The following is a 27,388-nucleotide window of genomic DNA, read 5'->3' as shown; positions in this document are numbered from 1 at the left end:
TTCCGGGCCTTGGACTACATTTCCCTTAAGGCTTTGCTGGTTGACATTCTATGTCTCTCCGTCTCTTTCCCCCTGCCAACTTGGCGACCTCTTCCTGTGATTATGAGGCTCTCAGAGTGAGTGATCGTGACTTGGGGGAAGATAAGTTCAGGCATGATGGAAGGTTTGGAGAGGGAACCCCTTTCTTTGAAGGCTTTCGAGGGCAGTGTCAAACGGGCCAAGCCCAGACTGTGAGGGATGAGGACGCCATCTTGTCTGCCGCTGGACGGGCTCTGGACTACGTTTCCCAGAGTCCACAGTGGCCCAGCGTTAGGTCTCTCTTGACGTCGTGGCGAGGTCCTTAGCTCCGCAGGGACCCGGACGCGACCAAGGGAAGGCAGAAGGTGAGGGGTCCGGGACTCTGGGGCGGGGACGGGGCGTGTCCAGAGAGCCTTGGGTTTTTGCGCGCTGGCGGCTGAGGATGCGAGATTCTGTATGTGGCTTTGTGTGTCATAGTGTAAGCAGATTGTGCGACTGTGTGTGCCTTATTGGGTGTGAGGTTGTGACTGTGTATAAAGATGTGGAGGTGTCTCATTGTGTGGTTGTGTCCTTGTGTGTCCTAAGAGCGAATATGTGGTTGTATTTGTGTGATACTGACCATCTGTTCAGCACCAAGTGTGTAGCTGTGAGGTGGTGCCTGTGACTCCAGTGCTCTGACAGATTGTGACCCCAGACAGTAATTATAACCTCAGCCTTCCCTTGTAACACCGGGATGGGGCATGATGTCCAGTCTTCTCTGCTCACCCTTGCCTGTGCGGGAGAGTTGGACGGTGAACTTTTAAAAATGCCCTGATCCCTCACGATTGCTTTCTCTTGATTCTTCTCTGAGAGATATTTGAGAGAACTACTGTTGAACATTAAAAAGCTAGGTTCTCCGTGCATCAGTTTTTCTTCTTTCCCTGAAACCCTTCTTTTTCGAGATGTGTGCTTAAACACACTCACACATACACAAGTAATTCAGCCAAATGTGAAGATTAATTGGCTTTATTCAACTTCTGAATCCGACAGTATCCCATCTACCAAGCAGCTACTCCAAAGGGTGGTACAAAATGGAAGTTTTTTACTGGCAGTAGGAAAGTGGGGCAAGGAAGTTATTAGCAAAAGAAAAGAAAGGATTGTTTTAGGCCAAGGCATCTTTTAGGGAAATGGAATGGCTGGGGTCTTATCATGCAGATTACCTCACTGGTGCCAAGCAGGAAATTTCAGATTGATTATTTAAAGAGCACATTTTCTTGAGAAACACTTAAACTGGAATTAAGTCTTGGTTTGTTGTTATGGGACACATGACTCCATTTTAGGCTTTTTTTTTAAACACGTGCTTTCCTTTTCTTCTGAAACTTCTGGCCTAACAAAGCCCCACACCACCATTCACCCCCAAGTGAACTGGAGTCCAGTATTTGCCATTGGAGTCAATTACTGAATGCCATGAAGGTAAACTGAAAGGCTCACACTTTCCATATTCCCTGCACAACTAGTGTTCATCTAAATGTTTAAAACTTTTCATTTTAAATACTAAAATAAAAAAATAAATACTTAAACTGTTGCAAAAATAGAATTCCCAAATACTCTTAACCCAGCTTCTCTATCAAAACCAGGAGATTAACAGATACACTAATAGATACTGATATTGTTGTGTTTCCGGGTCCAAGCTTGCTCTGCTCGCCACAGATAGGCTAATGAATCCGAGAGTCAAGGTGTTGAGGTAAGGAAGAGACTTTAATCTGGGAGCAGACCGACGGAGAAGGTGGCAAGCTAGCACCTCAAAATAACCATCTTATTGGGGTCTGGATGCCAGGTTCTTTTATAGATCAGAGAGAAGGAAGCAATGAGTAACTAAAGTCAAAAGAATAGAAAGGGAGATGCAGGGGGTAAGTAAACTGAAAGGGTCTTCAATCTTGCAAAACATCTCCAAGGGAAAGTTCAGCCTTCAGAAGGGGTGTGTTAATCTCTTCTATTCACAGGTGGGCGGGGACAAACTTTTTCTCTGTGAGCTGAAAAAAGGCACTTTAGTTTACAGTCAAGCAGAGGGGCAGGGTCCTCCAGGCAAGCCATTGAGTATGATTATAATAATAAAAGCAAGTCAAAGAAACAGTTTCCTACATGAAGTCAGAATTGGCTTCCTCCCTGCAACAGTTGTTCAGTAGCCCAGTCACGTCTGACTCTTTGTGGCCCCATGGACTGCAACATGCCAGGCCTCCCTGTCCCTCACCATCTCCCAGAGTTTGCTTAAGTTCATGTTCAGTTATACTAAGAGTTAATAACTAATCTACAACTTTTGTTCAGATTTCATCAATGTGGCTTAACTGTCCTGTTTCTGGACAAAGATCCAATCCAGGATCATATGTTGCAGTTAACTCTCCTTAATCTTCTCTTTTAGTTTTATTGTATTATTTTTATTATTAAAAAAAAATTTTTGCTGCACTGTATAGCACATGGGATCTTAGACTAGGGATCAAACCCCCTGTATTGGACACATGCAGTCCTAATGACTGAACTGTGGGGGTGGGATGGGGGAAGTCCTCTTTAGTCTTCTTTGATCTGAAACAGTTACTTACTAGGGCTTCCCAGGTGGCTCAGATGATAGTGTTTGCTTGCACTGTGAGAGACCTGGGTTCAATCCCTGGGTTGGGAAGATTCCCTGGAGAAGGAAATGGCAACCCACTCCACTACCCTTGCCTGGAAAATCCAGTGGACAGAGGAGCCCTGAAGGCTACAGTCCATGGGGTTGCAGAGAGTCGGACATAACTGAGTGACTTCAATTTTCTTGGTCTTTCATGACCTTGACACTTTTGAAGAGAACTGGCAATTTATTTTGTAAATTCTGCAATATAGAATTTACAGTCTCCATTTGAAGTTGTCTGACTCTTCCTCATAATTAAATTCAGAGTATGCAGTTGAGGCAAAATGAAAGTCACTCAGTCGTGAAAGTCGCTCCATCGTGTCCAACTCTTTGTGACCCCAAGGACTGTACAGTCTCTGGAATTCTCCAGAGCAGACTAGTGGAGTGGGTAGCCACCATTCTCTTCTCCAGGGGATCTTCCCAACCCAGGAATCAAGCCCAGGTCTCCTGCATTGCAGGCAGATTCTTTACCAACTGAGCCACCAGGGAAGCTCTATTGGGAGACACATAGGATTAATTTGTCTCTTTATTAGCAATGTTAACTTTAATTTGCCAAGTTTCTTCACTGCAAAATCATTGTTTTTTTATTACAATTAATGTGTCTTATGGACAATTAGTTTTTAGTCTATATCAATAGGCTGTTTCTCATCCTACTTTCACCGACTACATCTATTGATAATTCTTGCCTGAAAATTTATTACCAGGTATTTTCCAAATGCTTTTTTTTTCAGATTCTGTTATTCATTCTATATTTCCATTATCATTTTGTTAGAAATTTTTCTTCTCCCCATTTAACTTACCAACTCTCTGGATTGAAGTACTGTAGGTTATAATCCATTACTATCACTATTTTATTGCTGAATTATCCCAAATTTGACCACTGGGAAATCCTTTGGATTGGCTTCTGTATCCTTTCAGTGTGCCCGCTTGATGTATTTATTTTTAGCATTTCCTTATTTTCCTGCACCACAAGATGTTCCAGGTTGATACTGTACTTTCCCAGCCCCAGTCCTGAAATCAGCAAATTTCTGAGGGATCTCTGGCTCCTTTTATGCAAAAATTATACTTAGAAACCGGAATTAAATGTACTAATTGCAAATGGGATGCCCTTGCTTCTTGACTTTCTCAGATATGAAATACATGCATCTGTATTCACATATCTATATTTGTCTTTATGTATACTTATATAGATAATCCATGATTTTATATGATCTCTCCAGTTCAGTACCACAGCACTTCTTTTAGCCTTCTCCATTTCCTTTTCTGAAATTCCTTTCTCTGACAGTAAAAAAACTTGGCTCTCATTAACCACATATATTTATTTATTTGCTTAGTCTTAAGTAGAAAGTAGTTTAAGAATTGCTAATCCAAAAAAAAAGAAACAAAAACAAAAAAGAATTGCTAATCCATATCCCCAAACCTTATATAGTACTTTTTGTACTTAGTCTTATAGTCCATAGTAAAAATATAGTTGTTTATTCACTAAGACTTGTCCAGCTCTTTGAATCCCCACGGACTATAGCCCAGCAGGCTTCTCTGTCCATGGTATTTCCCAGGCAAGAATACTGGAGTGGGTTGCCATTTCCTTTTCCAGGGGATCTTCCTGACTCAGGAATTGAACCCTCCTCTCCTGCATTGGCAGATAGCTTCTTTACCACTGAGCTACCAGGGATATCTCCCAAAATATAGTACCCAACCCAAAAAATAAATAAAAATAGTTTTCCCTGTACCTTTCTATATGGTAATGTTAGGGGAAGCACACTGATTGAAACCGCCCACCCTGGCCAGGCACCATAGTAACCATTTGCATGAGTTGTTTTATGACAGGAGATCCTGATAAGGAATACGGAACTAGTAAGCCACCACCAACCGAAAGAGTTCGGGAAAGGTCAAAAGGAGACACCGTGTGTCCACTTCCCAGAATCCCTCTCGCTAGCATCCATCTTGGCTGAGCAATGCATGCGCCACCAGGAATTAGAATGATTGGCCAAAGACTACCCCAAAACTAATCCCATCACCATAAAATCCAAGACTGCGAGCCACGCATCAGAGCAGTTCTTCTGGGTTCCCCTACCCTCCTGCTCTCCACCCGGGTGCCCTTTCCCAATAAAATCTCTTGCTTTATCAGCACATGTGTCTCCTCGGACAATTCATTTCCGAGTGTTAGACAAGAGCCCAGTTTCAGGCCCTGGAAGGGGTCCCCCTTCCTGCAACAGTAACATTACTCATTTGTAATATACCTGGGTTCATTTGATACTGTACATATTTTATTTGGGGTTCTCAAACACACATCACACATCTTGGTTGATTTTAATTCGTTTTTGAGTATGTGAAACTTTAACATATTGTGAAAGTCAGAATTAGATCAAAAGGTCTACTCAGTTATTCCTCCATCATTCCTTCCACTAATTCCATTCTCCCATTCTTTCCACTCTGTTCCCAGTCACCCATTGTAGGTAACCAACCAATCTCTGTTTGTTGGGGGTTTTATGGTTTAATATACATAAAATTTGCATTTTAATTCTGCTGTTCAGTAACATTAAGTGCATTTACATTGTACATATATACCACAGTATGTTAAATGATTTATCTATCCGTGAGCACTTAGGTTACTAACATCTTTTCACTTTTGTGAATAATGCTGCTGTGAACATGGGTTTACAATTATCTCTTCAGATCACTGCTTTTCTTTCTTTTGGGTATATATCCAGAAGTTGAATTGCTGGATCACATAGTATGTTTATTATCTTGAGGAATCACCATACCATTTTCTAAAAGAGCTGCACCTGTTTGATTAATACATTCCCACTGGCAGTGCACAAGGGTTCTGATATCTCTACATCCTTGCCAGTGCTTGTTTCTTTCTGCTTTTTCTTTTCTTAATAATACCCATCCTAATGAGTGTGAAGCAGTAGCTCATGGTTTTGATTTTTGTGAATTGTCTATCTCTTTTTCCTGTTTACTTTCATGGTGCTTTTTTTGTTTGTTTGTCTTGGGATTTTTTTGTTTTCGGAGGCTTTGTCACATGTTTAAGAATTCTTTATGCATTAGGAATATCAGTTTCTCATCTGTGATGTATGGTGCAAGTGTTCAATATTTTCTCCCTGTTCAACAGTTGTCTTTTGACTTTGTTTCCCTGGTGGCTCAGTGGTAAAGAAGCTGTCTGCAATGCAGGGAACCCGGGTTCTGTCCCTGGGTTGGGAAGATCCTCTGGAGAAGGGAATGGCCACCCACTCCAGTATTCTGGCCTGGGAAATCCCATGGACAGAAGAGCCTGGCCAGCTACAGTCCATGTGGTCACAAAGAGTTGGATACTGTTGAGTGACTAACACACACTTTTGACTCTGTTTATATTTTTTTTCCCATTGAATGTTTTTATTTTTATATAATCAAATTACCAGTATTTTCCTTTATTGCTTCTAGATTTTGAAAGCCTTTCTCGATCTCAGAATTAAAGGAGAATTTACATGTGTTATCTTCTAATAATTGTAGTTTCATCTTTTACATCAAGCACCCGGATCCATTTGGAGTTTAATCTTGGGGTATGGATTTAATTTTGTATTTTCTAAAGGGCTATACAGTTTTCCTAGCACCATTTATTAAAAATTTTCTTTGCCCCAGTGATTTGAAATGTGATCTCTATCATATACTAAATGTCCATATATACTTGGTTCTGTTTATAGGCCTTTGGTTCTCTTCCACTGGTTTGTCTGTTTATGAACTACTGCCACACTTTTTTTAATTAAAGAGACTTTATGGTACATTTTAATGTCTAGTACAGCTACTTTCCTGATGTTCATTTTTTTACTGTCAAGTTGTTCCGTTTCTCTTTTATACCATCTCTGCAGCAAAGGGGGTTCCTGTTAGCATACACCTACATCTTTTTTTTTTTTGATAGATCATATGATAATTGTATTTTTATTTATTTATTTTAAATTAACTTTTATTGGAATATAGTTGCTTTACAATGTGTTAGTTTCTACTGTACAGCAAAATGAATCAGCCATACATACACATGTATCCCCCCCCCCGCCATTTGGACTTTTTGAATTCCTTTGGGTCAGGCATTAGACATTTATTAAGAATTTGCAAATATGCAAAATCCTAATCTAGAACACAGGGAGACAAAATACTTTAAAAAAGTGAGTCTCTATTTTTAAATTACAGATAATGTAATATGGGAGATAAAACTGGTATACAAATGTCCAAAGCAAAGGATGATAAAGGGCACTAGTTTACTCTGCTATTACGCTGTGTGAATTTATAGGAGGAAGATATCTGTATGACCAGAGAGCAGTCATTGTCATGTCATCATATCTAAGTCAAACTGATCCCATAAGGACTCTGAGGAAGTGAATTGAGTCACCTGTATTTCCTGCAATTTTCATTCTAATCTTCAGAAATCCAAAATATGACAAGTGGACCAAGGTGCCTCTATAGCTGTTCCGAGAACCCTGAGGCCAATAAGGCAGGTTACAAAAACATCATAAACCCATCTGGCAAGAAGAGCTGAAAGGAAGCATCACTTATACGTAGGACTTGGTCTCGGTGACTTTTAGTTCTTTTCCAGCCACATAAATGTAGTTACCAAATCAAGAAGTTTGCAACTCTTGGGAACTGACCAAGTAGAAATAACAAAAGCCATTCTGTGCAAGAGAACTGCTTTTGAATAGCCTGAGCTATTATTTCATGTTCAGAGGAAGAGTCTTAAGAATGTATTTTCTTTTTCATCTGCTACTTTTAGGTTATATTTAAAAATTAATGCATGGTTATTGAAAAAACACACTTAAGTAAAACTAAGAAAATTGAAGATCACAACCCAGAAATAACCAAAGTAATCTGTAAGGATAAAAATTTCCAGAGGCAATGTTGTGAAGTAATTAGCCTCCAACTAATAAAAATAAATGAAAAAAAAATTTTTCCAGAGGGACTTCTACTGGCTGTCTAGTAAAGATTCCACACTTCTAGTGCCTCCACCACAAGGGATGCATGTTTGATGCCTGGTCAAGGAACTAAGATCCCACATGCCTCACATGACACAGCCAAAAAACAAAACACAAAACTTCCCAGATGTGTTCAGTCTGGTTTTTCTATCTTGTCTACTTTGATATATACATGTATTTTACAAATGAGACCACATGATGCCCAGTTGTTTTGTAATCTGCTTTTATTTCACTAACCATATCTTGAATATTTTCTATGTTGTGAAGTACTTCATTACTACTAAATTTGTGAGTACTCAGCATTGCCATTTTATAGAAATCTTTCATTTATTTAATATGCTATTGTCTGACTCAGAATCTTGACCATTGCCCAGGAATGTACATACCTCTCAGTGTATAGATTTTGGGTTGATATTTAGACTGGAAAAATTTATGTTTATGTCCATAAAGCTCAATACCTATAAAAATATGACATACAGGAAAAGTTTAAAGTTACATCAGAAATTCAGTTAGTAAAATATCAAGAGTCATGTGAGTATTTTGACAAAGGTATAGATTGGTTTGTCAACGAAAGGAATAACTAGTTGTTAATAGCCATGATAATCAGTGATCAGGAAGTGATGTTTTAAGAAATTTTCATCTTAATACAGTAGTTTCTTATTTATGTGTAGGTCTTTTTGTGTTTAATTATATTCAGAAATTATTTGGGGGCTTTGTGTTAAAATGTGGTACATTTTATTTTTCCACATTTTAAATATTGGGAAAGATGCTCCTAGTTAGAGTTTTTACTCAGGATGATTGCTTTTTCAGGAATAGATTACTGATGTTAAAGTGACAACACCTATATAGATCTACTCATGACCAGCAACATCTCCCCCTCCCCCTACCCAGGCGCTGGCAATCCAGTCCAGTATTCTTGCCTGGGAAATCCCATGGATGGAGGAGCCTGGCTGACTAGTGTCCATGGGGTGGCAAAGAGTCACCACTTGGCGACTAAACAACAGCTACAGGGGACTGGAAAATGTCATCTGCATGCCCAAAGGGGAGAGGAAAACTGGACGCTTGAAAAACTGGATAGTGATGAAACTTTAGTAATTAGTAATGTCTACCACACTGGCTAAGACCCATTTCTTTTTCTATGTATACAAAGTTGCTTCTGGAGATTAGGTGTGAATTCTTTTTGGAACAAGGAAGACATCGTGGGCTGTGGAGAGAGACTGACAAAAGGTTTGTGCATAGGTTAGTGAGTGCGTGCGTGTGTGTGTGGTCACTTCAGTCGTGTCCGACTCTTTGCAGCCCTATGGACTGTAGCCAACCAGGCTCCTCTTTCCATGGCGATTCTTCAGGCAAGAATACTGGCATGGGTTGCTATGTCCTCCACCAGGGGATTTTCCTGATCCAGGGATTGAATCCTCCTGACTTATGCCTCCTGTACTGGCAGGAGTTTTCTTTACCACTAGCACCACCTGGGAAGCCCAGGTGAGTGAGGAGATGCAGGCAATGGGAAGCCTTTTATATGAAAGCTCATGTCCTCTGTGGGAACCAGGAGCTTTAAGTCAGTCCCTCAGTGGCTCTAGAACTATGTAGATTAAGCTTCTTCCGTATACAAGTTCCCAAAGGCTCTTCACTATCACTCATATCATAGTTTATACATATTTTAGGTCTTCTGGATCTCTCTTCCATATCTCTATCCTTTATCTTCAGAATTCATCTTGTCTTCAGGTCTTCTATCTTTTTTATGCCTTCCCTTCACTCTTCTGTAGGCAATCTTATTTAGTATCAGAGCTTTAAATATCAACTGAACATCAGTAACTTCCAGTTTTATATTCCTGCCTTTAGACTTTCTCTGAACTCCAAGATCAAACATATAATGGACATTTGGCATTTCCACTTGGATGTATAGTAATCATCTCAAGGATTGACATAAAAGGTAAAACAGAACCCATAATTGGTCCATCCAAACCCGCTTCTGTCCATTGTGTTAAAAATGGCAACTTCATGAGAATTCCTTTGGTGGTTCAGTGGTTAAGCCTTGGGCTTTCACTGCTGTGGGCCTGGGTTAGATCCCTGGTTAGAGAACTAAGATTCTCACAAGTCACATGGTGCAGCCAAAAAAGGGCAACTTTATACTTCTAGTTGCTCAAGCTAAAAACCTTAGTATCTTCTTGGCCTCTTTTTTCTTTAATACCTAAAGTAAGCAAATCCTGTCAACTCTTCCTATAGAGAATATCTAGAATTTGATCAGTTCTCATCACCTCCCCTGCAACCATACCACCCTAAGACAAGCCCTTCATCCTTTGCCAGGATTACTGCAGTAACCTTCTCACAGGTCTCTCTGCTTTGGCACCCCCACACACACACCCCCACCCCTGTCGTCTTAGTCCATTTTTTCCATGAATGATCCTTTTGTTTAATATATATATATATATATATATATATATATATATATTTACTTATTTATTTATCTGGCTTCTCTGAGTCTTAGTTGTGGCATGTGGGATATAGTTCCCTGACCAGGAATCCAACTAGGCCTCCTAGTTCAATTGGACCCTGGAGCATTGGGAGCCTGGAGTCTTGGCCACTGGACCACCAGGGAAGTCCTGAGTGATCCTTTCAAATGAAAGTTAGATTATGTCATTCCTTGGTTAAAATGTTTCAGTGGCTTCCTGTCTTACTCAAGAATAAAAACCAAAGTTCTTAAAATGGCCCATAAGCCCCGTGTGATCCAACTTCCATCTTCCTCTCTGACCCTCTTTTTCTCACTCACCCATTCTAGCCACTCTAGTCTCCTTCCTCTTTGTAGTCAGAGAAACCTGCTCTTGTCTTGAGACCTTTGCATTTGTTTTTCCCTCTGCTGGGACTGCACTTCCCCTAGATATCTGTGTACCACATGTCATCTTCCCAGTGAAAAGCATCCTCGGGCTGCCCTTCATTCCCCCAACACTCCCTGTCTCCTTAACCATTTTATTTCCCTCCACAGAACTTTGACCTCTTTACACATTAATAGGAATATCAATGTCAGTGTATCAATATTTGTTACTTTTTCCATTAGAACGTGAGATCTGTGGGAGAGGGGCTGGATTTGTTATCTTCCTTACATGTAGAACCATGCCAACTGTGGTAGGAACTCAGTTAATAGGAAAGAATTCCTGACTCCGTTTTCTTTCTCTGTGTGCATATCCAATCAGATGCCAGAGCCTGTTGATTTTACTTCTCCAACATCTTGAATTCATCCCCTTCCTGTTTCTGCTGTCACTGTCTTGGGTCAGACCCTTTGTTTGGGAAAGGACAATCACCTTTCAGTTGATCTCCCTGACTTCAGTTTTACTCCTCTCTGCAAAAATAATCTGGCCATACTGGCCCTATCACTTCCTTAAGTTCTTCAGTGGCCTTTCATTAATTTCTGGTGAAAATCAAACTTTTATATATTTGATCAGTATTCATTGGTCACCTTTATCCTTCAATCACTGTGGCAGGTGCCATTCACAGTGATGATGAGACCTGTTCCTCATAGTTAGTGTTGTAAGCATTAACTACATGCATTATGTAGTACATGCATACTCAGTCACTTTGGTTGTGTCCAGTTCTTTGCGACACTGTGGACAGTAGCCCACCAGGCTCCTCTGTCCATAGAAGTTCTTCAGACAAGAATACTGGAATAAGTTGCCATTTCCCACTCTAGGGGGTTTTCCTGACCTAGGGATTGAACCCACATCTTTTGCAACTCCTGCACTGTAGGCAGATTCTTGACCGCTGAGCCACTGGGGAAGCCATCTTCCTCTAGATTCTAGAATTAATTAAATTTAAATTCAGATTGAGTAAAATTAAGAACTCAGTTCCTGGGTCAGACTAGCCACATTGCAAATGCTTAGTTGCCACATGTGGCTATTGGCTGCCTTATTGACAGAACAAGATGTGTAGATTTCCCACATCACAAAGGTTCTATAAGACAGCACTGGTCTGAACTCTGCCCCAAACTATACAAGTTACTCCCAGTATTCTCTGCTCTCCAAACACACCATCTACATTTGGTCCACTGTTTTTCGCCACTGCTGTTCACTCTGCTCAGAGTGCTCTTCTGTCCCTTTCCATATGTGTGCACTCAATCATGACCAACTCATCGTGACCCCATGGACTGGAGCCTGCAGGGCTCCTCTGTCCATGGGATTTCCAGGAAAGACTCCTGGAGTGGGTTGCCATTTCCTTCTCCAGAGGATCTTCCCAACCCAGGGATCAAACCCATGTCTCCTGCTTGGCAGGTGGATTCTTTACCACTGAGCCACCTTCTGTCCTTTTTTTGTCTACTAAATTCTCTGATTTTTAGGCCCCAGATCACATTCTGAAATACTCTTGACATCATCCCCCAGTGATTTAGTCTTCCTTCTGACTCTTCTCACCATAGTAAGCTCCTTGCCTCTCTAATTAGAACCAGCCTCTTAAAAAAAAAAAACCTGAATTCTGGGACTTCCCTGCAGTTCAGTCGTTAAGAATTTGAGCTTCCATCCAATTGCCATATACTCTTTACTGCACCTGTCTTACAGAGCACTTAAGAATTACTAAGTACATATTTGTATAATGCTAGATGAGGTTATAATAATAACTCTTCACATGAGATTATAAATTTTATGTATGCAATGACTATATCCCCCAATGCTGAGCACATAGTACGTGATCAATAACTATTTGTGAATAAGTGAATAATTTTAACTTAAAAAAAAAAGAATCTGAAAATAAAGGTAATTTAAAAAAAAAAAAAAGAATCTGAGTTTCCCCTGCAGGAGTTGCAGGTTTGATCCTTGGTCAGGGAACTAAGATTCTGCATGCTGCTCAGTGCGGCCAAAAAAAAACCAAACAGACGAAAAAAAACCCCCCCTGCATTCTCCTAATTTTGAAGTAGGCTGTTCTCCACCAGCCTCAGCAGCTGCCAACCACAGAAGGAATCTTATTCTTCAGGAAAGCAGTGGAGAGGGCTTAGGTAGAAAATAAGGATTGCCTGGCCAAGAGACTTCTAGGAACTGAGTTCTCACTCAGGTCAGTACTCTGGATGTGCCCGCATGCTTGTAAGATGCCTGTATTACTGTGGTTTCCTTGCTCCTATCTGGTTAGTCCAGCTCTGGCTGGAGGCTTTGACAGAACCCCTCATATGGATGGCGTGGCCCCGTTTTGGGCTTGGAAGGAGAACACAGAGTCAGAGACATACCCAAGAGGTTTTGCCTGTTGAGCCCAGAGAAGCTAGAAGACTGTTTAAGGATGTCTTTTTCATAAGGTTTGGCCTGCACAGGTATGCTCTGCTCCTAGCCTGTACGTTTCAGCCTGTAGGTACTGTCCTCACATGAAGGCTGAGTGAGTCTGTGTTGCAATCTTCCTTGCCTCAGTCACAAAGGAAGGTCTGCTTGGAACGACTGGGAGCTGTCTAGGCCCCATCTGGGGTATAGATTAGCATTAACAATAGGTGATGCTATCCCAGTCTCTGGGACAGAGACTGTCCCAGCCGGATCCCCACCTGCTGAGATGCTTGGATTCTATGTGAATGACAGAGCACATTCACCTTGATTGCATCTTTCAGTTTCCCTATGGTCTAGGAAAGGGCTGGGTTTTTTTAACTCATTAGTTCTTGGTATTAGTGTTGTTTTTTTTTTCCATTTATTTTTATTAGTTGGAGGCTAATCACTTTACAATACCGCAGTGGGTCTTGTCATACATTGACATGAATCAGCCATGGATTTACATGTATTCCCCATCCCGATCCCCGCTCCCACCTCCCTCTCTACCCAATCCCTCTGGGTCTTCCCAGTGCACCAGGCCCGAGTACTTGTCTCATGCATCCAACCTGGGCTGGTGATCTGTTTCACTGTAGATAATATACATGTTTCGATGCTGTTCTCTCGAAACATCCCACCTTTGCCTCCTCCCACAGAGTCCAAAAGTCTGTTCTGTACATCTGTGTCTCTTTTTCTGTTTTGCATATAGGGTTATCATTACCATCTTTCTAAATTCCATATATATGTGTTAGTATACTGTAATGTTCTTTATCTTTCTGGCTTACTTCACTCTGTATAATGGGCTCCAGTTTCATCCATCTCATTAGAACTGATTAAAATGAATTCTAAAAATATGGAACGCTTCACGAATTTGCATGTCATCCTTGCGCAGGGGCCATGCTAATCTTCTCTGTATCGTTCCAATTTTAGTATATGTGCTGCCGAAGCGAGCACTCTTGGTATTAGTGTTGTGCGGTGGGTCGAGGAGGTGGAAAAGAAGCCGAGCAGGGACCCCGGAAGTACAGTTGTTTTAAACTTGTCTGTTTAGGTGGTTTATGGCTAAATTTAAAAAAAAAAAGTCACAGTTGTGTCCGACTCTTTGAGACCCCATGGACTGTATAGCCCGCCATGATTCTTTGTCCATGGAATTTTCCAGACAAGGATACTGGGGTGGGTTGCCATTTCCTTCTCCAGGGAATCTTCCCAACCCAGGGATCAAACCTGGGCCTCCTGCGTTGCAGGCAGATGCTTTACTGTCAGAGCTACTAGAGAAGCCTAAATAAATGCTGTCTCTAATTAAGCTCAGTTTATGAGATGTGCCCCTTCTCCCCCCTACTCTGTTTTTTTCAGGACTTTTCATTTGTTCAACAGAGAATCTAAAGAAATCCAAGCAGGACAGGTGGTTCTAAAAGCCATGATCCAGGTAAGTGAAAATTTCCTCTATTCTTGAAATAATATCAACATTTGTGTTCCTTATCCTGAAATTTTCCTGTCTCGCTTGAGCCCCATTTGATAACCTGCTCTCAGTTCCTCCATTGCAGGGAATGAATGATGATGCCCCCCCCCACCCCTACTTCTGGTGGCCCTCTCTTCTCCAGCAGTGTTCTTACCAGAGTACCAATGGAGCAGAAGTATATTCTCTTGAGAGAAATACGAGAGCTGCCCTTATCAGAACCATGGCTAAATAGAGTCAAAGAGAAGATAACCTTGACCTTTTCCATTAACCCAAGTAGTTTCTTTTTTTCTCTTTGATTTTTAAATGTCACCCCCCCCATAAAAATCATAAAACATTTCACACTATCAAAGAATATATACAAAAACATATCTATAACATGCATGTGATATAAAGAATAATAAAATGAATGTTGATATATTCATCACTCAGCTTAATGTACCATCTGAGCAACCCCTCCCACATCCCTTCACATATTGTTACTGCCTTGCCAGTGTTTTTTAACTTATTGATTTATCTGTGGCTGCGCTAGATCTTCGTTTTTATGTGAGGGCTTTTCTCTAGTTGCGGCAAGTGGAGCTACTCTGTAGTCGTGCAAGGCTTCTCACTGCAGTGTCTTCTCTTCCTGCGGACCACAGGCTCCAGGGCTCGGGCTTCAATAGTTGTGGCACAGGGGCTCATTGCCCTGCCGCATGTGGGATCTTCCTGGACCAGGGACTGAACCGGTGTCCCTTGCATTGCAAGGTGGTTCTTAACCACTGGACCACCAGGGAAGGCCTGCCTTGCCAGTGTTAATGACTATGTTTAATTTTGTGTTTGTTGGTACTTTGATTCTTTTTTTTAACTTTGATTCTTATAATAATTTTGCCATACATGGATTCATGCATGCATGTATGCTAAGTCACTTCAGTCGTGTCTGACTCTCTGCGACCATATGGACTATAGTCTGCCAGACGTCTCTGTCCGTGGTATTCTTCAAGCAAGAGTACTGGAGTGGGTTTCCATGCCCTCCTCCAGGGGATCTTCCCGACTCAGGGGTCGAATCCACGTCTCTTATGTCTCCTGCATTGCCAGACGGGTTCTTTACCACTGGTGCCACCTGGGAAACCCACATGGATGCCTACTAAACAATTTACTTTTGAGTTTGCCATTTTTAAATTTGATGTACACTTATCATACTCTATTTTTTACCAGATTTTTTTAATCAGCACAGTGTATTTTCAAGTCTTTCATGTTAAATTGTGTAGCGCTAGGTCAGCAATTCTTAAAGTGGTTCCAGGAAGACTTTGAGACCCTTTCAGGAGGTCTAGGGGCCAAAATAACTTCAAATGATACTAACACGTTATTTCCTTTTTTCACTCACAACTCTAATGAGTGTACAGTAGAATTTCCCAGAAGCTATATGAAATGTTATCCTAACAGACGGGAATTCCCTGGTGGCCCAGTGATTAGGATTCCAGGCTTTCACTACCATGGCCCAGGTTCAGTCCCTGGGCCAGAAACTATGATCCTGCAAGCCATGTTGCGTGGCCAAAAAATGAAATAAAATTAAGTTGCCCAGCAGGTTGAAGACAGAAGGTATGAAAATCTCTTTCATTCAGCCAGTCATTAAAGAGATTTGCAAAAATATAAAACAGTACTACTAAATTCTTTTTTGACAGCTATTTTTCATCAGATGTGTTATTTATGTTAACATGTAACAGGCTTATTATTAGTTATTTAAATAAATTAATAATAATTTAAATATTTTCTCTTTTAATTTCTAATGTGGTATATATTGATAGATTTAACCAGCATTAACAAAAGCCTTCAATAACACTAACAGCTTTATTTATTGTACATATATATAATTCACATACAATGAAATTCACCCATATAAGTGTATTGTTCAGTGGTTTTTAGTATATTTGCAGAGTTGTTCAGCTGTCAGCACAAGCCATTTTAGAACATTTACATCACTACCAAAAAAAAAAATAATCCTGTTTGAATTAGCCATCACTCCCACACTCCCCTCCTCTTCCCCTGACAACCACTAATTTACTTTCTGTCTCTATGAAATTGCCTATTCTGGACTTTTTGTATAAATGGAGTCATTAAGTATTTGGTCTTTTATGTGTGATTTTTTTTCTTAGTGTGTTTTCAAACTTCTGTGATATAGCATGTATCAGTACTTTGTTCATTTTTATAGCAAGCAATATTCCATGGATATTGTAGACTACATTTTGTTCATCAACTCATCAGTCTTTGGACATTTGAATTGCTTCTACATTTTTGGCTATCATGAATAATGCTGCTGTAAACGTCAGTATATACCAGCGTTTTTAGGTGGATGTGTTTCTCTGTACCTAGGAGTGGAACTTCTGGGTAGCTTGATAACTCTCTAACATTTTGAGGAACTGTCACAACTGTTTTCCAAAGTGGCTACCCATTTTACATTCCTACCAGTTTCTCCACATCTTCACCGAAATGTGTTTTTGGAAATTTTATTTTTTTGTTTTCTTCTGTTTTTCATAATAGCCATTAATGGATATGGAGTGCCATTTTATTGTGGTTCTGATTTGCATTTGCCTAATGACTAGTGATGTTGAGCATCGTTTCATATGCTCATTGGCCATTTGTATATCTTCTTGGGAGAAATCTCTTCAGATTCTTTGGCTAGTTTAAAATTAGGTTGTTTTTTTTATTACTGAGTTGTAAGAGTTCTTTATATATTCTGGATTTTAAGTCCTTTATCTGATATAGAAATTGCCAGTATTTTCTCTCAGTTTTGTGGGTTGGATTTTCACTTTCTTTATGAAATTATTTGCAGAACAAAAGGTTTTAATTTTGATGAAATCTATTTTATCTTCTTGTTCTTTTGTTCTTTTTGTTTATTTTTGGTAGTTGGTACCATGCCTAAGAAACCATTGCCCGACCAAGGTTGTGAAGATGTACTCCTGTGTTTTCTTCTAAAAGTTTTATGATTTTAACTTTTACATTTATATCTACAATCTATTTTGAGTTAATTTGCATTTAGATACTCACTTATTCCAGCACTATTTGTTAACAGAGACATTTAATCTTTCCCCATTGAATTATCTTAGTTGGTTTGATATGTGGTATTCCTTAGGGAGCTGATAGACGATGCCTTTCTTCAAAGAGGCTTTATACCTAGGAGTATCTCACCGACTCAGTGGACGTGAGTTTGAGCAAACTCCGGGAGATGGTAAAGGACAGGGAAGCCTGGTGTGCTGCAGTCCATGGGGTCACAAAGAGTCAGATACAACTGAGAGACTGAACAACAACAAGAAGATGCCTTTCTTCAGAAAGGCTTTGTACCTAGGAGTGTCTCACATTGGGCAGACTTTAAGTTTTCTTCTATTTCCTCCAACTGCATGAATTTTAACCTCATTAAAAATGAGCCAGCCAGTCATTTTGTGCCTCCTAGTGAGATGCTACAGGAAGAACACAGTACAACCTCTGACATTTATGACCCTTAAAAAAATATGGATGTAGAACAGCATATTAAACACTATCATGAAGATGCAATGAGCCAAATTCAGAATCTGGGAAATGCTACTGATTCACATGTTTGTTTAATGAATAAATAGCAATAAAACCTTTTAAAGGGACTGTTAGAGATTTGAGAGATACAGGAAGTCTGTAAACTAGTTTCAAGGGGTGGATTTTGTTTGATTCCTGATTTCAACAAACCAACTGTCAAAAATCATTTCTGGGGAAAAAAAATATATTCTGAGAAAACTGAGGCAATTTGAAACTTGATCTAGTTATTAGGAAACTGTTGTTAATTTTATTGCATGTGATGGTGATATTCTGGTTATTCCCTAGTGGGCCAGTGGTTAAGAATCGGCCTTGCAATGTGAGAGACACCAGTTCAATCCCTGGTCTGGGACAATCCCACATGCCATGAAGCAACTAAGCCCCTGTGCCACAATTACTAAACCAGCGCTCTAGAGCCTGCGTGCTGCAACTACTGAAGCCAGCATGCCCTAGAGCCCATGCTCTGCTACAAGAGAAGCCACCGCAATGAGAAGCCCAGGCACCATGACGAAGAGTAGCCGCCACCCACCGTAACTAGAGAAAGCCCATGCTCAGCAACGAAGACCCAGCACAGCCAAAAAATATATAAATAAATCTTTAAAAAAATTTTTTTCTTAAGTCTAATCTGTTAGATACTAAAGTATATGTGAGTGAAATACTATAATTTTGTATGTGGGGTTCACCTCAGAAAACAGCAAGGGTGAAAAATGGAAATGTGTAAGGTCCTCTTAAATGACTGAAGCAGAGTAATGGACGCATGGGGGCCCTTATACTATACTCTACTTCTGTGGATTTTGAACAATTTTGTAATTTAAAAAATAAAAGTCATTTCATTTACTGATGGTGCCTGGGTTTATTGTTTCAGGGATTGGTGACATTTAGGGATGTGGCTGTAGAGTTCTCTCAGGAAGAATGGAAGTGCCTGGAACCTGCCCAGAGGGACCTGTACAGGGAGGTGACTTTGGAAAACTTTGGCAACTTGGCCTCACTAGGTAAGGACGTTGTGTAATACAGGAGCAGCCAGGAGAGATGGCTGCCAGGGACCACAGCAGCGGGGGGCTGTTATCCACTCTGGCTGGAGGGGTCAAGGGAGGAAAGACTGCCACTGGAAAATGGTGAGAGCGCAAGCCGTGGAGAAGGGCTGGCCAGCAGCAGGCGTAGCTGTATCCAGAACTCCTGGGTCAAAGGAGGGCGGGAGAGGAAAAAGAAATATCCTGGACTGTCTCTTCCAGCCCACTGATGGTGTCCACCTGCCAAACCCAGTGAGAAATGATAAGATCAGGGTAATACAGTCCTTGTGTCCCAGGTGGATCAGTGGTAAAGAATGCAGGAGACGTGGGTTTGATCCCTGGGTTGGGGACATCCCCTGGAGGAGGAAATGGCAACCCACTCCAGTATTCTTTCATGGAAAATTCCATGGACAGAGGGGCCTGAAGGGCTACAGTCCATGCGATTGCAGAGTCAGACATGACTGAGCAACTGAGCCCTCACACAAGCGCACACATGCAATACAGGTAAACTAGGGCACAGCTGGGCATAGAGCAGGGCCAGGAAGAGTGAGGCCTGGGGAGAAGGAGAGAGCAAGTGGAGAATGCAGTTTATGGTTTCTTCATGGTGAATTTCTAGGAAGACTTACAAGTGGCTGACTAAGTTCCTGCTCTGTCTCCAAGGGAATTGTTTAGTGCTTCATCGAAGTGCAAATGGATAGTGCCTTGGCAGCTCCACCTCCCTATCCTGCGGACAGCCTTCACACCTCCCTCTGTGTAACTGTCTCTCTTCCTCAGCGACCGGGGGACTGGGTTTGAGTTTGGGAACAGCGTGATCATGCCCCATTTCTTTTCCTATAAACAGGACTTTCCATTTCTAAGCCCGATGTTGTCTCCTTACTGGAGCAAGGGAAAGAACCCTGGATGGTTGTGAATGATATGACAGGACCATGGTGCCCAGGTGAGTGAGGGCTGATCCAATGGTGGGAAGTCATTGGCAATGACAGCCCTGCAGGAGTGTTAACTCATCACAGTAACATGAGTTATTGTCAGGAAACTCCTTCAAAACCCTGCTAAGGAAGAAAAGCCTGAGACATGAGGCCGTGAAGAACAGAGCATCCGTTTCCAAGGGAACCTCACCCTTATCTCCATTAACTCCTTCTTGTTCTTTCTTCTCTCATGTTTCATCTCATTTCAAAAAGGAATGTGTCCCTCTTTCTTCTCCAGGGGCACCTGTTTCGCCTGTTATTAGCATCATTTTTTCTGCAAATGTTTTCATTCCTTAAAAAATACTTATTTTCTTAAAACAGCTTCTCGCTTTACCTAATTCAGCAATCCATTTGTTCTCTTACCTTTTGAGAGGTTAGGATAGAGTGACTAAGGGAATACTCTAGAATCAGATTTTGTGAGTTCACATCCTGGCTCAGTCACTTATTAGATCTGTGAGTTTAGGTCAGTTACTTCAATTAACTGTGCTTCAGTTTTCTCCTCTGCAAATATGATTAAAAATAGTGCCTTCCTCATACAGTTACTGTGGCTTCTTTATGAGTTAGTATGTGAAAATGCCCAGAACAATGCCAGGCCATAACAATCACTAAATAAATATTAGCAAGTATTTGTAACTGGCACTTGCTTGATAGAACTGGACCCTTTGAATACTTGGTTATCAGTACAACCTCCTGACTTCTTTGTATTGTTGTCATTTATTTTCCTCTGGGATCATTTTTTTCTCTATCTGAAGAACACCCTTAAGATTTCCTTTTGTGTATGTCTGCTGTTGACAAATTCTCTCAGTTTCTGACCACATGAAAATGTCTTTATTCTACCTTCTTTCTTTTAGGATATTTTCACTGAGTATGGAATTCTGTGTTGGCAAGAGTTTTTTCTCAGCCCAAAGAACTCATTCCACTGACTTTTTTCTTCCAGTGTGGTCAACAAGTCAAGTTGTACCAGTTTGGGGAAATATTCCACGTGTATTTAAAACTAGTGTTCTTTGGATGGTGCATTCACCTCCTTAAGCCTTTGTATTATATGGTTTAGAGTCTGTATGTCCTTTTAACTTTCTCTGTACTTGTGCTGTCAAATTCGGAGAGCTGTTAATTGTATTATATATTTTGCTACTACATACAACATTTTTATTAATGTGAAGGTGAAATATAGATCCTCGTTGCAAATTGTATTTGCAGTACAGTCCATCCTTCATTTTGCCACTTAGTGCTTTTAATCTTGAATTCTAGTTTTTCTGGTATTAATATAAAGTGCCCTGTTTTTGTTAGTTTAAAAAACTATGGTGCATCTTTGCTTATCCTTTTTAAAAATTGCCATTTTAAGTGTGTCACTGTAATCAGAATTAGTTTCCTTTTTTAATCAATTTTAATAGAATTTAATCCATTCTCATTTGTGATCATTCATTTGTCTGTTCTTATTTCTGCTATCTTATTTTATATTTTCTGTTCCTCATTCTTTTTGTTTCCCTCACATTTTATTACCTTTCAAGCAATTTAGAAGTACAATAATCTTTAACTTGACTTTTAAGAAATGTGCTTAAACCTGCATTTCTCTTCCCACCTAAAGACTGAAATAGGATTTTTTTCCATTTAGTAAAAAATTAAAAAAAAAAATTTGTTTATTTAATTATTTGGCTGCACAGGATCTTTAATTGGCAATACAGGAACTCTTAACTGCAGCATGTGAGATCTAACCCAGGGATTGAACCAGGCCCCCTGCAATGGGAGCTCAGGGTCCTAGCCACTGGACCATCAGGGAAGTCCTTCTTTCTGGTAAAGTTTTTTTCCAAAATATTTTTATTTTGAAATCATTTTAGTTTAGACTTGTAGAAAATTTACAAAATTATTACAAGGAATTCCAAAATACCCTCCACTCAGCTTCCCAGTGTTAAAATTTTATGTAATCATAGTATAGTTATCAAAGCCAGGACATTAACATTGGTATAGTACTATTAACTGATCTACAGATCTTATTAGAATTTCATCAGTTTTTCCTCTATTGACCTTCTATACCAGGATCCAGTCTGGGATCCCACATTGCATTTAATTGTTGTGTCTCCTTAGCATCCTCCACTTGTGACAATTCCTGTCTTTCATGAGCTTGATCCTTTTGATGAGTACTCTTTTGGAGAATGTCTCTCACTTGTGTTTGTCTGATATTTTCTACAGTTAGATTGAGGTTATGCATCTTTGGCAGGAATACCACAGAAGTGATATTGTGTCCTTCTCTGTGCATCATATTGGGGGCTGCAACCCCCAATATGATGTTAATATTACTGGTAGTGTTAACTTTGATCAACTTGGTTAAGCTTTCTTCCGTATTTCTTTCCTGTAAGGTTACTACTTTTCCAACTGTGATTGGTAATTATCTTGGAGGGAGATACTTCGCAGCTATATAGATATGCTGTTTCTCCTCACTTTGCCCACTATTATTTTAGTATCCATCTTGTCTATAACAGTTAATACAGTAGTGTTGCGGTCTGTTGATTTTGTGTCCCTTATTGCCCCTGCATTTATTAATTGGCATTCTTCTGTATGGAAGGGCTTTCCCTACCCCCTTTCCCATTCATCTGCTTATTCAGAGATTTACTTCTATCAGTATAGGCTATTTATTTATTTACTTATTTATCCTATGAGTTGTAGTCCAGAAATATGATTGTTTATTTTGTTGTTCAAATTACTCATTGGAAAGCTTTGGCCGTTTGGGAACATCTTCAGGTTGACTCCTAGGTTCCATTGGCATTCCCTCTTCCTGTTTTTGACTACTTCCTTATTTTCTGGTACTTACAACATATTCTGGGTTTATCCTGTATCTTTCTTGCCTCACTCCTGAAATCAGCCACTCCGCAAAGGAGACCTGGTTTCTTTTATTGGTGGATGGTATGGAATAGTGTCATTGAAATTCTTTTTCTGAGCAAAGTAAGACCTTAAGACCTTTACCATCTTTTACTCTACTATGCCCTAGACCAGGAGTTGGCATACTACAATCTATGGGTCAAGTCCAGCTTGTGGCCAGTTTTTGTACCATCCACAAGCTAACAATGGCTTATACATTTCATAAGAGTTTAAAATTATATATATGTGACAGAGACTTTATATAGTCCACAAAACCTAAAAAAAATTTACTATGTAGGCCTTAACAGAAAAAGTTTTGTCAACCTCTGCTTGGATTCACCCCATTCTAATCTTGTTTTAGTGATCTGAAATTCTTGCTTCATGCTGTCATTTCTATAATTTATAAATGAATAGATTGCATTATTCTTAACAGTAATGATATAAATCAGACATCTGCGCACTCTGAACTATGGGCCAAATCTGTCCTGCTACCTGTCTTTATATAGCCTATGAGCCTGTTGAATTCTGTAAATGCCTTCTAAGAGAGGCATATACATAATTAAAATCATATGCTTATGGATTTATATCAGTATTTGGCAGTACTATCTATATGGAACATTTTCAAAAGTAAAATAAATAAAATCTGATTACAGATCACCACTAACAGATAAATATTTACCATCAGTTCTGATGCTGAAGAACACTAACCTTGAATTCCAGTTAAGTGAAATGTTACCTCCCACAGAAAAGAATTCTATGCTTCTCATTCTTTGACCTGTATTACAAAAAAAAAAAATTATTATGCTTTGAATTTCATCAATAAAAAATGTGTGGCAATTTGTTTTCTCTCTTATTACATAAGTGCCTATATAACATCCTCATTTTTGTCTCTTGAACCACAAAACCTAAAATAATTATCATCTGGCCTTATAAAGAAAAGTTTTCCAACCCCTGATTCAGAGATGCAGTTGAAAGTCCATGTTTGAAGACAAAAGTATATATAATCAAAACTATATTTGCTATGCACTTAAATTAGCCTAAAATTACCAAGACATCTGTACTTCAAAGCTCAGAAACCGAGAACCAGATTTCTGGTTTTCTTTGTACTTGGCTCTATCTTATGTTTCCCTGGAAGACTGGACTCCAGAGTTAGACTGAACAGACATGATACATTGAGTTACTCAGTGTTTTCTTTCTGTGTATATTAGTTTCCTACCCTTGCATAACACATTACCACAAACTTGGTGGTTTAAAACAACACATGTATTTTCTCACAGTCCTAGAGATTAGAAATCCAAAATATATCTCACTGAGGTAAATTCAGGGTGTCCAAAGGGCTTATTTCTTTCTGTAGGCCCTAGGTAAAGATCGGTTTTCTTGCCCTTTTCCAGCTTCTAGAGGCCACCTGCATTTCTTGGATCATGGCCCCCTTCCATTTCTTTTTTTTTTTTAATGGCTACACCACACAGCTTGCAGGATTGACCAGGGAAACCCACACCCTGGGCAGTGAAAGTGCTGAGAGCTTTTTGAAAATGTGTTTTAATCCGAGACCTGAAGAGAAAATCAGCCATGTAAAGGGTCCAGGACAGGATTCCTGATAGAGGTCTAGGATGGAAAAGACCTAGATATATTCTGTATGCTCAAAGGAGGGCTGTGGTTTGTTACCTAGGGTGGAAAGGGGAGAGTACTCAATTTGAAGATGCATTGTCCTTGATGGAGATGGAGCAACAGAATGACTACAAAGACAAGCAGGGACCTGCTTTGCCAAAAACCTGTGAACCATGGCATTGAATTTGAAATTTATTCTAAGTGCAGTGGGGAGGCTATAAAAAAGTTTAAGCAGAGATTTTCATTTGATTGGTACTAGCATCACATGGTGGAAAATGTTAAAAATATAGACGCCTTATTTGTATGAAATGCCCTGAAAAGGCAAATCCACAGAGAATTAGTGTTGCTCTGCCATTAGTGATTGCCAGGGGCTGGAGGGACTGCAAAATGGGGAGTGGCCCCTTAATGGGCACAGGGTTTCTTTCTTTCTTTTTATTGAAATACAGTTGATTTACATGTTTTGATAGTTTCTCCTGTACAGTAAAGTGATTCTGTTATATATATGTCTGTGTGTATGTATATGTATATTCTTTTTCATATTCTTTTCCATTATGGTTTATTACGGGAAATTGAATATAGTGCTATACAGTAGGACCTTGTTCTTTATCCATCTTATATATAATAGTTTGCATCTGCTAGCCCCAAACTCCCAGCCCAACCCTCCCCCGCGCCCCCTCCATCTCAGCAACCACAAATCTGTTTTCTGTGTCTGTGAGTCTGTGGCACAGCGTTTTTATTTGGAGTGATGAGAGTGTTCTGGAGCTAGGTAGTGACAGTGATTGCATGACACTGGAAATGTACTCTTAACCACTAAATTTTACACTTTAAAATGATTAAATGAGAAATTTCACATTATGTGAATCTTAACTTTGTATTTCGAGAAGTATGTACACACATGTCTTGTGCCTACCCCTGAAGATTTTGATTCAGTGTGGGGTAGCTCTTGAAGAACATTTCTTTTGTTACAAGGCTTTCTGGATGATTCTGTCCTCTGGCAGAACCAAGAACCACTGGTTTAACTTGTTTTCTTGTTCCTTTCTGGCACCATGTGAGGTCTCATGGTATCTGTGCCTTCCTGTGCTTTTTAGACATTGCACAGCAATATTTGAGACTTACACAAGCAGTTCACCAGTTATGGTGATTATTTTCATTTTGTCTCTCTAATCTACTGCAGAGTTTTCAAATTTCTCTTAGAGGGAGAGAACAAGTTGTATTTACTTTTTTTCATTTTGCAGACTTGGAGTCAAGGTGTAAGACATTTCTGCAGAAAGATACCTTTGAAGTCGTGTCATTCAACTGGGAGCTAATGGAAAGCCTTCAGTGCTATGATGAAGACTGGGCATACAAAGGCCAGTTTGAAAAACAACAAATAAATCATGAGTGCTGTTTTAAGCAAGTGAAGATCACCTATGGAAACATGCCCGCTTTTGAGTGTGGGCATACATCACTCACCCTACATCCCAGCAGTGAGACTGGCGAGAAATCGATTGAATGTAATGAATGTGGGAAAGCATTCAGCCATGGCTCACACCTTATTCAACATCAGAAAACTCATACTGGTGAAAAGCCCTTTGAATGTAAGGAATGTGGGAAGGCCTTCAGTCGTGCCTCACACCTTGTTCAACATCAGAGAATTCATACAGGTGAGAAACCTTATGACTGCAAGGAGTGTGGGAAGGCCTTCGGTCGAACTTCAGAACTCATTCTCCATCAGAGACTTCATACAGGTGTCAAACCTTATGAATGTAAAGAATGTGGAAAGACCTTTCGACAGCATTCACAACTTATTCTGCATCATAGGACTCATACAGGTGAGAAACCCTACGTCTGTAAAGACTGTGGCAAGGCTTTTATTCGTGGCTCACAACTTACTGTTCATCGGCGAATTCATACAGGTGCTAGACCCTATCAGTGTAAAGAATGTGGGAAGGCCTTTAGACAGCATTCACAACTTACCGTACATCAGAGAATTCATACCGGGGAGAAACCCTATGAATGTAAGGAATGTGGCAAGGGCTTTATTCATAGCTCAGAAGTTACTCGACATCAAAGAATTCATTCTGGGGAGAAACCCTATGAATGTAAAGAATGCGGGAAGGCCTTTAGACAGCATGCACAGCTTACACGACATCAGAGAGTTCATACAGGTGACAGACCCTATGAGTGTAAGGACTGTGGAAAAGCCTTCAGTCGTAGTTCATACCTTATTCAACATCAAAGAATTCATACAGGTGACAAGCCCTATGAATGCAAGGAGTGTGGGAAAGCCTTTATTCGTGTTTCACAACTGACTCATCACCAGCGAATTCATACTTGTGAGAAACCCTATCAATGTAGGGAATGTGGAATGGCCTTCATTCGTAGTTCACAACTTACTGAACATCAAAGAATTCATCCTGGTATCAAACCTTATGAATGTAGAGAATGTGGGCAGGCCTTTATTCTTGGCTCACAGCTCATCGAACACTACAGAATTCATACTGGCTAGAAAGCCTTCGTGTTAGGGACGTAGGAAAGCCTTTATGTGGAATTCATGCCTCGCTCAATAGTAAATAATGCATAATGTAATGTAATTATTGTCAGAGAACCTTCATTTGTCACTTCCATTATGGAACGTCAGGTAACTCATACCAGAAGAAAATTCAATAAATGTGGGAATTCTTTTTGCCTCATACTCACTGTTTACTAAGGGAATCAGGGAGCTTATACTGAAAAAAATTTAATATGAATATAGAAAAGCCTCATATTACCACTCAAAATATATTAAACTATGAGAATTCCTAATAAAAAATGACCTTATTAAAATATTTTATGGCTGTGCCTTTTGCCATTTACCTTATTTAATTAACATTATCTCACTTCCATCAATTATTGACTATACAACATTGCACAAATTATGCAATGTCTGAGTTCCTCAGTTTGTTTATTTTTAAGCAGTGATATAATTATGTGTATCTAATAGAGTTTTTGTGAGAACTGTCAGAAATTTTACATAAGCCCATGCTCAATAAATATTATTGTCATTAATTAATAACGGTATTACTGTTAAGGACATAAGTCCTAGGGTGACTCAGATGGTAAAGAATCTGTCTGCAA

At 39.9% G+C, this 27,388-nt stretch overlaps 2 protein-coding genes and 1 non-coding gene across 8 annotated transcripts in view; 1 reads left to right on the top strand and 2 right to left on the bottom strand.

Annotated features, from left to right (window-relative positions):
- Positions 1-23,411, bottom strand: part of ZNF146 (zinc finger protein 146) — a 43,880-nt gene extending 20,469 nt beyond the window's left edge. Inside the window, exon 1 of the mRNA XM_065925952.1 lies at positions 23,393-23,411. The gene's annotated coding sequence lies outside the window, so the exon portion shown is untranslated. The remainder of the gene's footprint in view (positions 1-23,392) is intronic.
- ZNF565 (zinc finger protein 565) lies at positions 21-27,388 on the top strand. 6 transcript variants are annotated; one of them, XM_065925876.1, is made up of 7 exons: positions 21-383; positions 6,083-6,201; positions 9,442-9,532; positions 14,214-14,286; positions 18,722-18,848; positions 19,708-19,803; positions 25,528-27,388. In XM_065925876.1, the coding sequence occupies exons 4-7, from the start codon at positions 14,278-14,280 to the stop codon at positions 26,778-26,780; spliced, it is 1,485 nt and encodes a 494-aa protein (XP_065781948.1). In that variant the 5' UTR covers positions 21-383; positions 6,083-6,201; positions 9,442-9,532; positions 14,214-14,277; the 3' UTR covers positions 26,781-27,388. The 6 variants fall into 6 exon arrangements, with proteins under 6 accessions (XP_065781948.1, XP_065781945.1, XP_065781946.1 ...); XM_065925873.1 differs by lacking the exon at positions 9,442-9,532 and adding an exon at positions 8,494-8,829; XM_065925874.1 differs by lacking the exons at positions 6,083-6,201; positions 9,442-9,532 and adding an exon at positions 8,494-8,829.
- Positions 13,711-13,817, bottom strand: LOC136161987 (U6 spliceosomal RNA). The gene has a single exon (XR_010661840.1). It is a non-coding gene; the product is annotated as a U6 spliceosomal RNA (small nuclear RNA).

This window comes from Muntiacus reevesi, chromosome 2 (assembly GCF_963930625.1).
Source record: "Muntiacus reevesi chromosome 2, mMunRee1.1, whole genome shotgun sequence".
NCBI classification, from domain to species: domain Eukaryota; kingdom Metazoa; phylum Chordata; class Mammalia; order Artiodactyla; family Cervidae; genus Muntiacus; species Muntiacus reevesi.
The sequence above is the reverse complement of the archived record's forward strand: the minus strand, read 5'-3'. Positions and strand labels throughout refer to the sequence as shown.

Excerpts from the sequence above, each read along its gene's own strand:
- ZNF565 (XM_065925874.1), top strand. The coding sequence starts at position 8,741 with ATGTATACAAAGTTGCTTCTGGAGATTAGGTGTGAATTCTTTTTGGAA. Across the intron at positions 8,830-14,213 it reads TGGAGAGAGACTGACAAAAG|GACTTTTCATTTGTTCAACA; the intron begins GTTTGTGCATAG and ends TGTTTTTTTCAG. Across the intron at positions 19,804-25,527 it reads GACAGGACCATGGTGCCCAG|ACTTGGAGTCAAGGTGTAAG; the intron begins GTGAGTGAGGGC and ends TTCATTTTGCAG.